The following is a 14,082-nucleotide window of genomic DNA, read 5'->3' as shown; positions in this document are numbered from 1 at the left end:
TCTGCACATGCATCAGCGGATAACACTGTCACCGAGAACAAGGTTGTCTCTCCTGTGGTGGTTGCAGACTGCCCATCTGTTAGTGGGCCGCAGATTCGGCATACAGGACTGGGTCCTGGTGACTACGGATGCCAGCCTACGAGGTTGGGGAGCAGTCACAAAGGGAAGAAACTTCCAGGGCGTGTGGTCAAACCTGGAGACGTCTCTTCACATAAATATACTGGAGCTAAGAGCGATCTACAATGCTCTAAGCCTGGCAAAATCGCTGCTTCAGGGTCAGCCGGTGTTGATCCAGTCCGACAACATCACGGCAGTCGCCCACGTAAACCGACAAGGCGGCACGAGAAGCAGGAGTGCAATAGCAGAAGCTGCAAGGATTCTGCGCTGGGCGGAGAATCATGTCGTAGCACTGTCAGCAGTGTTCATCCCGGGAGTGGACAACTGGGAAGCAGATTTCCTCAGCAGACACGACCTTCACCCGGGAGAGTGGGGACTTCATCCAGAAGTTTTCCACATGATTGTGAACCGTTGGGAAAAACCAAAGGTGGACATGATGGCGTCTCGCCTCAACAAAAAATTGGACAGGTATTGCGCCAGGTCAAGAGACCCTCAGGCAATAGCTGTGGACGCTCTGGTAACACCGTGGGTGTACCAGTCAGTGTATGGGTTCCCTCCTCTGCCTCTCATACCAAAGGTACTGAGAATTATACGGAAAAGAGGAGTAAGAACAATACTGGTAGCTCCGGACTGGCCAAGAAGAACTTGGTATCCGGAACTTCAAGAGATGCTCACGGAGGATCCGTGGCCTCTACCTCTAAGAAGGGATCTGCTTCAGCAGGGACCTTGTATGTTCCAAGACTTACCGCGGCTGCGTTTGACGGCATGGCGGTTGAACGCCGGATTCTAAAAGAGAAGGGCATTCCTGAGGAAGTTATTCCTACTTTAATTAAAGCCAGGAAAGAAGTGACCGCACAACATTATCACCGCATTTGGAGAAAATATGTTGCGTGGTGTGAGGCCAAGAAGGCTCCAACGGAAGAATTTCAATTGGGTCGATTCTTACATTTCCTGCAAGCAGGATTGTCTATGGGCCTCAAATTGGGGTCCATTAAAGTTCAAATTTCGGCCTTATCAATTTTCTTCCAGAAGGAATTGGCGTCAGTGCCTGAAGTACAAACTTTTGTCAAAGGTGTACTACATATACAACCCCCAATAGTGCCTCCAGTGGCACCGTGGGATTTGAACGTGGTTCTAAATTTTCTCAAATCTCATTGGTTTGAGCCTTTAAAATCGGTAGATTTAAAATACCTTACATGGAAGGTAACCATGCTGTTGGCCCTGGCTTCAGCCAGGAGAGTTTCGGAGTTGGCAGCTTTGTCATACAAAAGCCCATATCTGATATTCCATTCGGACAGGGCAGAATTGAGGACACGTCCTCAATTTCTCCCTAAGGTGGTTTCGGCATTTCACTTGAACCAGCCTATTGTGGTGCCTGCGGCTACTAGCGACTTGGAGGACTCCAAGTTACTGGACGTTGTCAGAGCATTAAAAATATATATTTCAAGGACAGCTGGAGTCAGAAAATCTGACTCGTTGTTTACATTGTATGCACCCAACAAGTTGGGTGCTCCTGCGTCTAAACAGACGATTGCACGTTGGATATGTAGTACAATCCAACTTGCACATTCTGTGGCAGGCCTGCCACAGCCTAAATCTGTAAAGGCCCATTCCACAAGGAAAGTGGGCTCATCCTGGGCGGCTGCCCGAGGAGTCTCGGCATTACAACTTTGCCGAGCAGCTACGTGGTCAGGGGAGAACACGTTTGTAAAATTTTACAAATTTGATACTCTGGCTAAAGAGGACCTGGAGTTCTCTCATTCGGTGCTGCAGAGTCATCCGCACTCTCCCGCCCGTTTGGGAGCTTTGGTATAATTCCCATGGTCCTGACGGAGTCCCAGCATCCACTAGGACGTTAGAGAAAATAAGAATTTACTTACCGATAAATCTATTTCTCATAGTCCGTAGTGGATGCTGGGCGCCCATCCCAAGTGCGGATTGTCTGCAATGCTTGTACATAGTTATTGTTACAAAAATCGGGTTATTACTGTTGTTGTGAGCCATCTGTTCAGAGGCTACTTCGTTTGTGTTATCATACTGTTAACTGGGTTCAGATCACAAGTTGTACGGTGTGATTGGTGTGGCTGGTATGAGTCTTACCCGGGATTCAAGATCCTTCCTTATTGTGTACGCTCGTCCGGGCACAGTACCTAACTGAGGCTTGGAGGAGGGTCATAGGGGGAGGAGCCAGTACGCACCATGTGACCTAAAAGCTTTTTTAGATGTGCCCTGTCTCCTGCGGAGCCCGCTATTCCCCATGGTCCTGACGGAGTCCCAGCATCCACTGCGGACTATGAGAAATAGAATTATCGGTAAGTAAATTCTTATTTTATATATATATATATATATATATAAAATGTGTGTGTGTGTGTGTGTGTGTGTGTGTATATATATATATATATATATATATATATATATATACACACACACACACACACACACACACACACACACACACACACTGTTCCAGCACTGGGAGTACTCTCTGTATACACTATTTTATCACTGGCCACTGTGTGTGTAATCTTTTTTTATTTATATATATATATATATATATATATATATATATAATAACACGCACACAGTGCCCAGTGATGAGGTAGTATATACAGAGGGTACTCCCATTGCTGATGGAGCAGTGTGTATATATGCAGTTGCAGCAACACTGGGAGTGCACACATTGAGGCAGATGTATTAAGCCTGGAGACGTGGTAAAGCAGTGATAAGTGTGGTAGCCGGGCAGCGGCAGGTCCATCAGTCATTTTTAAAAGTATTGCACGCCAGGCCGTTTCATCACATAAGCAAGCAGTTTATTCACAGTTCAGTCAGAGTTATCACGACAATAACATTTAACACCTTGTTCTTCTCTCCAGCGTAATATTCATATGGGTTACATCAGGTTACATCTCCTTTTATTTGCTTCACTGGCAATAACAGCATAAACAATGATGTGACAGCATTACAGTACAGTACATACCAGCGCAGTCTCTGGGAATCAGTAGTGCGGCTTCCGCAAACTGAGATTCATTTCAGTGTGCTCTCCCCCATTCGCTAGGGGCTCTATCTAAACGGGATCTCTCATGGACACGTTGCTGGGGGCCTTCCGCCAAACGTGGATTCCTACCACTCACCCAGCTCGTCCTCTCCCGCAGACTCACACCTCCCGTCCTGCTTCTTGGGTACCCCTGAAGGTGAGGATCCCCTCTGTTTCTTCCACTGATTGCTCATGCTGTTGCTGCTCTCACACTGCAAATCTGGATATCTCTTGCTCTTCCTAGCAGCACCTACATGCTGTTCCATAATGCCAGGGACTGTGGAGTACCATGCTTGTTCCACAGTCCCTAGACTGAATTTCTCCTGGACACTTAGCCTGTGCCTTCCATCTCAGTCCTCAGCTCACACTCAATTGTCCTGTGCTTTGTTCCTTTTGCTAAAATCCCCCTGCACTTCCTGTCCTAAACCCCTACATGTGGCAGGGTCTGCCAGAACTGGTTTTGGGGCCATAAAACTCCCCCACTCACTGATAAGAATTAAATGGCTTTTGGAACTTTCCAATATCTGTTAACATTCCAGTATGCCACATAAGTGCAAGGTGATAACGCACCAGCCAATCGGCTCCTAATTGTAAATTTACATATTGGAGCTGATTGGCTGGTGCATTATCACCTTCCACTTATCACTGCTTTATCACTTCTCCAGGCTTAATACATCTGCCCCATTGTGTGTTATCAGTCACACTGCATGTACTGAGCTCCCTCCATGCATCAGACTGTGGCTGGCAAATGCTGTGTGTGTGAGTGAGTGAGTGAGTGAGTGAGTGAGTGGCTGCTGCAGCAGGGTGAGGGATGTGCTCCGATTGGCTCTCTAAGTCAGTGAGAGCCAATCAGAGCTAACAATGTGCACTGTTGCCTAGCAGCAGCCTAGAGAGTGGAGGGAGTAAGAGGACTGAGCTGGCTCATGTGTGAAGCAGAGAGTCAGCCTCCAATGAACCAAGGAAGACTCCCTGATGACACAGCAGCCAGGGGAGGCATACTATTAGGAATTAAAAAAAAAAAAAAAAGCCACTAACGGAACACCATTGAATGATCACCATTCGATGGTGGCAAACATTTGGAAGGTCACCATCGAATGGTAAAAACACTACCATTAAAAGAAAACCATCGATGTCCATCCCTAGTCTGTTGATCTAAATATGTTTTTTCCATTTCTCAGGCAGATACCATGCTAAAGATGGGGTTCCAGCAGCAAGTCCTTGATGTTTTTGAACATACATCACAGGAGCGTCAGATAATCCTGGTTTCAGCCACCATTCCTGCCAGCATTGAAAGTTTTGCCCAGCAGCTCTTGAAGCATCCTGTGCGCATCACTGTGGGTGAGAAGAACCAGCCATGTGCTAATGTCCGTCAGATTGTTTTGTGGGTGGAAGAGCCTTCCAAGAAAAAGAAGCTTTTTGAAATACTGAATGTAAGCATTTACCGGTGCCAAGTGTTTGTGTAAAATTATTTGTAGTTTACATGTAAAATTATGTCTCCTCTTTATAATATGGAAAACACATTATTGTATGTTTTCATTGAGCAGATATTTTATACATCATTCACTATACTTGTTGGACAAAGTTTGGGAACCTTTTAGACCTACAGTAGTGTGACCGGACGGTCCCGTACGAAAGCCCTCACCGCTTTAGTGTCCGTCCCCAGTACACAGAATGGATGTTTAGGTCACACGAGACCTGGCCACATAGGGGATTCCCGCTTACCGTCAGTAACCGCCTGTTACTCCACCCACTGCACAGTGGGCGGGTTCTATGCTGCCACCACCAAACTCCTAACCTGCCGTGGTGCTGACAAATCCCCACTAGTCGCTTGACTAGGCCTCTGCCGGTAGCTGGCTGGAGGCGGAGCTTGGAGACGCTGGTTACACCCTGGACAGCCGGAAAACGGAGCTAGGTATCGCCTAGCCCTGCAGGTCACAAGATGAAGCGGTCTACTTGAGGCAGATGATGTTTATTTGCAATAGTTCTAAAGAGAACTCTTCCCTATTAGTAGGGGAAACGGCATACAGCAAGATGTTCACAGCAGAATGAAAATGGTATAATACACTCAAGCTCACAGGCCTCCTCTTTTTATACAGTTATACCACAATGCATCTCAGTGGGTAGTTTTCCCCTGAGTCCTTTCCATCCAATCCGGATAACTTACAAAATATAAATAAATTACATTTTAAAAGCATATAAGTGCATGAAGCAATTTCCTCCTTCCGGTCACACACAAAGTTTGGTGTCCTTTAAACTTCAGTCCTTACCACCTGGCAGTTTACACTTCCACTTTGAAACATTTAACACATAGCTTCAAAATACAAATGTTTCTCATCCTTCCTGCATTTACCATTCAGGATTCGTATATCAATTAAACCAAGGAAATTCCCTGTGATTAACATCTTTCTCTAAGGAACTCACACCCAGCCTTTACCTTCTGTGCATTGTCCAACATCAAAAGGTTTTGTCATTACCCCCCATCTGCTAGCAGAGGGCAATTAGCATGTAATTTCCTATTCCCAGAATACAGGGGAAAGTGCATTTTTCCCTTTAAAATACAGGTGACCACATCTTAAATATAAATACATTTAAACATGCAATCCTACAATTGTGCACAGAGCACTACATATGACCTGTTAAAACAAATAAACATATTTTTAAACAGTCTGCGCCCTGCGCCGTAAGTACATTTCAGATATGGCACCTTTGTACTTAAAATAGCGCTGGGCACTTAAGGGCTAACCGCTTAAGTGCCGTGGCCGCCAGGGTCTCCGGCCACAAGTAGTAATTATTGACGTATCTTTTTGCAGCAATTGCTTAAACCAGTGGTTCTCAAATTTGTCCCTCAGGACTCCAAATAGTTCACATTTTCCGGGTCACCTAGCAGGTGCACAGGTGTATTACTCTGTCTTATTTTAAAGGTGACCTGAAAAACATGAACTGTTTGGGGTCCTAAGAACCGAGTTTGAGAACCACTAGCTTAAACCATGGTTCCTGCATGTGCTCATCAAGCTTGTTGCTATGTTGGTTTGCATGTCAGGTTTTCTGTTCTGTAACATTGTTTTAGAAATGTATTACGTGCAGTTACACCCTAAATTGTATTAAGCCAATGGTCCAGCTTTGCATTTCCACCTGTTTAGAGCAAGGGAGTCAGCTTGGGGCTGTCTTCTCTTCCAATTTGCTGTTTAAAAGTAGTGGGTTATACAGTAACAATAATGAGCATATTAGAGTTTGTAAAAATAAGAACACTAGGTGCATGATTAATGTTTGCCCTATGCTTCTGTCATTGTGATGATTCTGTCCAAAAGAAGTATGTAGGACCCTAATTATTCATTCTTTTAAAATGCATTACTTTAACTGTTTATGGTATTGGGTTTATTAAAGTGTAGGACAGGTTGTGGGTTTAATTTTTATATATGTTTACTTGCTGGTATTGTTGCAGAATTTAAGTCACATTATCAAATTTTAATTGTACTCAAAATTTCACTTGGGCCAAACTGGAGGAATTCAATTGTTTTGTGGGCGCCCAAATGTAATTGGCGCTCAGATGAACTAATAATTTGTTACTGTTGGGATGTTTTGGTTGAAGGCTGCGCTAACCGCTCTATTGTTCCTGTATAAAACAGTAGGGGGTGCTTCCTATGAGGATTGAGGGGATCCGCTGTCCCCCAAATAGATATTTGTGCAAAAGAAAGATTCCTCTAGCGCTATATATATATATATATATATATATATATATATATATATATATATATATATATATAAAAACATATACAGGTTGAGTATCCCTTATCCAAAATGCTTGGGACCAGAAGTATTTTGGATACTGGATTTTTCCGTATTTTGGAATAATTGCATACCATAATGAGATATCATTGTGATGGGACCCAAGTCTAAGCACAGAATGTATTAATGCATCATTTATACCTTATACACACAGCCTGTAGGTCATTTAATACAATATGTGTAATAACTTTGTGTATTAAACAAAGTTTGTGTACACCGAGCCATCAGAAAACAAAGGTTTCACTGTCTCAGTCTCACTCAAAAAATCTGTATTTTGGAATATTTGGATATGGGATACTCAACCTGTGTGTGTATGTATGTATGTATGTATGTATGTGTGTGTGTGTGTATACATATATATATATATATATATATATATATATATATAAAATGCGTTATGAGCAATTGCTACAGCGAATACATATGAAGTATCTGTATAATACAATGTACATTTACTGAAAGTTTTCACACAATAAATGGAGTTGGGAATTGTTTGTCAATAGACTGAAAACCTGTACACACATAAAAGACAAAGACATAAAATATAATCGCAAAAGAAACATGTAACAAATGTGCATACCCTAAAAGGAATCCAAGAGTGTGGGAGTAACGCACTCTGAAGCGATCTTGCTCACCCCCACTGGATTAAAATTGTAGTGTTGGTTTGTCCAGCTGAGTAAAAATTAAAAGTCGATGCAAGTGCAGGTTGTTCAGATTTTTTAAAAACCTTTGCTGTCATTGATGCTGTTCAGTCAGTGCCAATTAAAATGAGGCAGGAGTGGTTTGCCGGCAAACTTGAAGGGTGCTGTGAGTGATATGGCAATCACTGTCCCCTTCTCCTCTCGATCATCTACGCGTTTCCTCTGTATAAGCAGGTTTCGTGAGGAAATTTATATTGTATTATACAAACACTTTATATGTATTCATTGTAGCAATTGCACATAAGGCATAATAAGTTGTTACTACCCAGAGCTTTAGGCTTTGTCTGGTCGTTCTCCCTACCTAATTTTTTGTAGTGATTGTGCTGAGTTTTGCTCAGTGCCGGATTATTTTTTCCAATAGGGATCTATGTGTTCCACATTGTTGTTGGTTGAAAACTCAAGCGACCCAGGTTCTGGGATACAATATGTTAAATATGGAGACTGACACAGGACATATCAAAAAGTTAAGCATTTATTTATCTATCTCAGTTACAACAATGAAAACATGGAAATAAGTAACAAGTTATACTACTTAAGATACAATAATAAAAGAAAACAAGTTAAATACTCAGCTGTTTCTCTCAGATGTTTTAAGATCTGTCCCATATGATGGTCATCGATTAAGTACTGTAGTTTAGTTTAAATAATATTGTCCAGTCGCCCTCGGGTTCCCTCTTTAATAACTCAGAGGTGGGTTTATATAAGCTGACCATACTATCCCTTTAACCACTCATGAATTACACAGGTTCTGTAGCTGGCTGACTACAAGCCTGTATTTCACCTTGTTTTAAGCAGCCGCAGAACCTGTGTAACTGAGTGTGTCCCATGTTAAAGGGATAGTATGGTCACCCTAGTTTATAGAAGTCTAGGTTCGCTGCAGACAAACCTAGCTTCAAGTGGAACTAACTTGCTTTGTGTAAGTTTCTAGGCTTTATAGCCCTGAAAGGATACACTATTTATTATTTATTTATTACCAGTTATTTATATAGCGCACACATATTCTGCAGTGCTGTACAGAGAATATTTGCCCATTCACATCAGTCCCTGCCCCGGTGGAGCTTACATTCTATATTCCCTACCACATGTACACAGACACATTCATACTAGTGTTAATTTTGTTGGGAGCCAATTAACCTACCAGTATATATTTTTGGATTGTGGGAGGAAACCAGAGTACCCGGAGGAAACCCACGCAAGTACGGGGAGAATATACAAACTCCGCACAGTTAGGGCCATGGTGGGAATCGAACCCATGACCTCAGTGCTGTGAGGCAGTAATGCTAACCATTACACCATCCGTACTGCACTAACATTGTCTTAACATAAACATCCAGCGTCTGTGAAGCTGTTTGCAGTAGTCGTTCAGTATAATATAATTAATGTTAAACTTGACAGGTGTCCCCCTTTCACCCACTTAAAAACACAATAGACAGGTTCCATCTGAGATACAGATTGAGTATCCCTTATCCAAAATTCAAAATCCCACATTTTTGGGTCTCCTACTGAGATAACGACATATATATTATATATTATGTGTATATATAGCTGTACTGATAATAGGAACATATATTCATAATAATCAGCCAGCGTAAAAGCTGTGTACACTACCCACTCACTATGTCTATCACTCTAGGTCAAAGGTGATAGACAACTTGTAACTTAACGAGAGACTATATTTCAAAATGGTGCCTATATGTCTGCAAAGCACTAATCCTAATAAAAAGTACATATATAAAGTAATGAGGTTATACATATACAAAATGGAGTTACACATGGACAAAATGGCGTCAAAAAAGTAATTAAAAATATCACCCCATACACATAATTATCAACACAGTGTTTCTTTTTTTGTCTGGTGACAATTCATCTTCCTCAAGTCGGGATGGGGTTGCGGCGCTTCAAGTCTGTTTCTCTAAAGCGCCCTACATACTGGGTGATGGGCGATATGAACTATATCACTCAGAAATGAGGGATATATCGTTCATATCGTTTAGTGTGTAGTCACCAACGATGAATGATGTGCGTCCCCACGGTCGTTCATTGTTGGTTTCCTGTCGTTTTGCAATGCAAAACAATTTGGACGATCATCATTCAGATCGTTCATCGTCCAAATTGCTGCCGTCGCCTAGTGTGTAGAGTGCTTTACGGGCTTCCATGCTCACAACAGATTCTTTGTACTCTGTGATGCCCCCAGATTGGTCTGCCCTGCTTAGACACAGGCCACTTCCAGGTGGTTCTGTCTGGTTATGCATCAAGCTTAGATCACTGATGATCGACCTCCGGCAGGCTCCATCTCTGCTCGTTTTACGCGTTCGGCTGTGACCTCATAGGCTGCCAGGCGAGAAGGTTCTGCTTCTCAACTTTGCTGTGTTGCTTTTTAGTCCACCGTTCTTGCTTTAGTTAGATTTTACTGTATGGATTAACTTTGCAGCCCTTTTATCAGGGTTTGGTTGCAGTTCTGCTGGTTTTTCAGCACCTTCCCACCTGGGAAGGTCCGCTTTGGGATATTCCCAGTACAACGACAGTGTCCTCTAGTGGATGAAGGAAAAAACAATATTTTGGTACAGCGCAGTTTCTTCATTTCTCTATCGTCCTAGTGGATGCTGGGGTTCCTGAAAGGACCATGGGGAATAGCGGCTCCGCAGGAGACAGGGCACAAAAAGTAAAGCTTTCCGATCAGGTGGTGTGCACTGGCTCCTCCCCCTATGACCCTCCTCCAAGCCTCAGTTAGATTTTTGTGCCCGGCCGAGAAGGGTGCAATCTAGGTGGCTCTCCTAAAGAGCTGCTTAGAGAAAGTTTAGCTTAGGTTTTTTTATTTTACAGTGAGTCCTGCTGGCAACAGGATCACTGCAACGAGGGACTTAGGGGAGAAGAAGTGAACTCACCTGCGTGCAGGATGGATTGGCTTCTTGGCTACTGGACATCAGCTCCAGAGGGACGATCACAGGTACAGCCTGGATGGTCACCGGAGCCTCGCCGCCGGCCCCCTTGCAGATGCTGAAACATGAAGAGGTCCAGAATCGGCGGCAGAAGACTCCTCAGTCTTCTAAAGGTAGCGCACTGCACTGCAGCTGTGCGCCATTTTCCTCTCAGCACACTTCACACGGCAGTCACTGAGGGTGCAGGGCGCTGGGAGGGGAGCGCCCTGGGAGGCAAATGAAAACCTATTTGGCTAAAAAATACCTCACATATAGCCTCCGGGGGCTATATGGAGATATTTAACCCCTGCCAGAATACACTAAAGAGCGGGAGACGAGCCCGCCGAAAAAGGGGCGGGGCCTATCTCCTCAGCACACAGCGCCATTTTCCTTACACAGCTCCGCTGGTCAGGACGGCTCCCAGGTCTCTCCCCTGCACTGCACTACAGAAACAGGGTAAAACAAGAGAGGGGGGGCAAAATAGTGGCAAAAATTATATTATAAAAGCAGCTATACAGGGAGCACTTATTATAAGGCTATCCCTGTCATATATAGCGCTTTTGGTGTGTGCTGGCAAACTCTCCCTCTGTCTCCCCAAAGGGCTAGTGGGGTCCTGTCTTCGTTAAGAGCATTCCCTGTGTGTCTGCTGTGTGTCGGTACGTGTGTGTCGACATGTATGAGGACGATATTGGTGTGGAGGCGGAGCAATTGCCAAATATGGGGATGTCACCTCCTAGGGGGTCGACACCAGAATGGATGCCTTTATTTATGGAATTACGGGATAGTGTCAACACGCTAAAGCAGTCGTTTGACGACATGAGACGGCCGGACAATCAGTTAGTGCCTGTCCAGGCGCCTCAAACACCGTCAGGGGCTGTAAAACGCCCTTTGCCTCAGTCGGTCGACACAGACCCAGACACAGGCACTGATTCCAGTGGCGACGGTGACGAATCAACCGTATTTTCCAGTAGGGCCACACGTTATATGATTTTGGCAATGAAGGAGGCGTTACATTTAGCTGATACTACAGGTACCACTAAACAGGGTATTATGTGGGGTGTGAAAAAACTACCTATAGTTTTTCCTGAATCAGAAGAACTAAATGATGTATGTGATGAAGCGTGGGTTGCCCCCGATAAAAAGATGCTAATTTCAAAGAAGTTATTAGCTTTATACCCTTTCCCGTCAGAGGTTAGGGCGCGCTGGGAAACACCTCCTAGGGTGGACAAGGCGCTCACACGCTTATCTAAACAAGTGGCGTTACCCTCTCCTGAGACGGCCGCACTTAAAGATCCAGCAGATAGGAGGATGGAAAATATCCAAAAAAGTATATACACACATACAGGTGTTATACTACGACCAGCTATAGCGACAGCCTGGATGTGCAGTGCTGGAGTAGCTTGGTCAGAGTCCCTGATTGAAAATATTGATACCCTGGATAGGGACAATGTTTTACTGTCTTTAGAGCAAATAAAGGATGCATTTCTTTATATGCGTGATGCACAGAGGGATATCTGCACACTGGCATCACGGGTAAGTGCTATGTCCATTTCGGCCAGAAGAAGTTTATGGACGCGACAGTGGTCAGGCGATGCGGACTCAAAACGGCATATGGAAGTTTTGCCGTATAAAGGGGAGGAGTTATTTGGAGTCGGTCTATCAGATTTGGTGGCCACGGCTACAGCCGGGAAATCCACCTTTTTACCTCAAGCTACTCCCCAACAGAAAAAGACACCGACTTTTCAACCGCAGCCCTTTCGTTCCTTTAAAAACAAGAGAGCAAAGGGATATTCATATCTGCCACGAGGCAGAGGAAGGGGGAAGAGACACCAACAGGCAGCTCCTTCCCAGGAACAGAAGCCCTCCCCCGCTTCTACAAAAGCCTCAGCATGACGCTGGGGCTTCTCAAGCGGACTCGGGGGCGGTGGGCGGTCGTCTCAAGAATTTCAGCGCGCAGTGGGCTCACTCGCAGGTAGATCCCTGGATCCTGCAGATAATATCTCAGGGGTACAGGTTGGAACTAGAGACAGATCCGCCTCGCCGTTTCCTGAAGTCTGCTTTACCAACGTCCCCCTCCGAAAGGGAGACGGTTTTGGAAGCCATTCACAAGCTGTACTCTCAGCAGGTGATAGTCAAGGTACCTCTTCTACAACAGGGAAAGGGGTATTATTCCACTCTATATTGTGGTACCGAAGCCGGACGGCTCGGTAAGACCTATTCTAAATCTGAAGTCCTTGAACCTGTACATAAAGAAGTTCAAGTTCAAAATGGAGTCACTCAGAGCAGTGACAGCGAACCTGGAAGAAGGGGACTTTATGGTGTCCTTGGACATCAAGGATGCGTACCTCCACGTTCCAATTTACCCCTCACACCAGGGGTACCTCAGGTTCGTTGTACAAAACTGTCACTATCAGTTTCAGACGCTGCCGTTCGGATTGTCCACGGCACCTCGGGTCTTTACAAAGGTAATGGCCGAGATGATGATTCTTCTTCGAAGAAAAGGCGTATTAATTATCCCATACTTGGACGATCTCCTAATAAGGGCAAGGTCCAGAGAACAGCTAGAGAGGGGATTAGCACTGTCTCAAGAAGTGCTAAAACAGCACGGCTGGATTCTGAATATTCCAAAATCCCAGTTAATGCCGACAACTCGTCTGCTGTTCCTAGGGATGATTCTGGACACGGTTCAGAAAAAGGTTTTTCTCCCGGAGGAAAAAGCCAAGGAGTTATCCGAGCTTGTCAGGAACCTCCTAAAACCAGGAAAGGTGTCTGTACATCAATGCACAAGAGTCCTGGGAAAAATGGTGGCTTCTTACGAAGCAATTCCATTCGGCAGATTCCATGCACGAATTTTCCAGAGGGATCTGTTGGACAAATGGTCAGGGTCGCATCTTCAGATGCACCAGCGGATAACCCTGTCTCCAAGGACAAGGGTATCTCTTCTGTGGTGGTTGCAGAGTGCTCATCTATTGGAGGGCCGCAGATTCGGCATACAGGATTGGATCCTGGTGACCACGGACGCCAGCCTGAGAGGCTGGGGAGCAGTCGCACAAGGAAGAAACTTCCAGGGATTGTGGACGAGCCTGGAAACGTCTCTTCACATAAACATTCTGGAACTAAGAGCAATCTACAATGCTCTAAGCCAGGCAGAACCTCTGCTTCAAGGAAAACCGGTGTTGATCCAGTCGGACAACATCACGGCAGTCGCCCATGTAAACAGACAGGGCGGCACAAGAAGCAGGAGTGCAATGGCAGAAGCTGCAAGGATTCTTCGCTGGGCAGAGAATCATGTGATAGCACTGTCAGCAGTGTTCATCCCGGGAGTGGACAACTGGGAAGCAGACTTCCTCAGCAGACACGACCTTCACCCGGGAGAGTGGGGACTTCATCCGGAAATCTTCCACATGCTAGTAACCCGTTGGGAAAGACCAATGGTGGACATGATGGCGTCTCGCCTCAACAAAAAACTGGACAGGTATTGCGCCAGGTCAAGAGATCCGCAGGCAATAGCTGTGGACGCGCTGGT

At 44.9% G+C, this 14,082-nt stretch overlaps 1 protein-coding gene across 4 annotated transcripts in view; it reads left to right on the top strand.

The window, feature by feature from the left end:
- Positions 1-14,082, top strand: part of DDX59 (DEAD-box helicase 59) — a 70,155-nt gene that overhangs the window by 16,925 nt on the left and 39,148 nt on the right. For all 4 annotated transcript variants that reach the window (XR_010186790.1, XM_063940140.1, XM_063940139.1 and 1 more), the window contains exon 4: positions 4,330-4,581. Coding sequence is in view for 3 of the 4 variants with exons in the window: in XM_063940140.1 (XP_063796210.1) it covers positions 4,330-4,581 (252 nt within the window). In the remaining variant the exon portion in view is untranslated. The remainder of the gene's footprint in view (positions 1-4,329; positions 4,582-14,082) is intronic.

The sequence above is a fragment of the Pseudophryne corroboree genome, chromosome 9 (genome assembly GCF_028390025.1).
Source record: "Pseudophryne corroboree isolate aPseCor3 chromosome 9, aPseCor3.hap2, whole genome shotgun sequence".
NCBI lineage: Eukaryota > Metazoa > Chordata > Amphibia > Anura > Myobatrachidae > Pseudophryne > Pseudophryne corroboree.
Note: the sequence above shows the minus strand (reverse complement) of the source record. Positions and strands in the feature narration are given on the sequence as shown.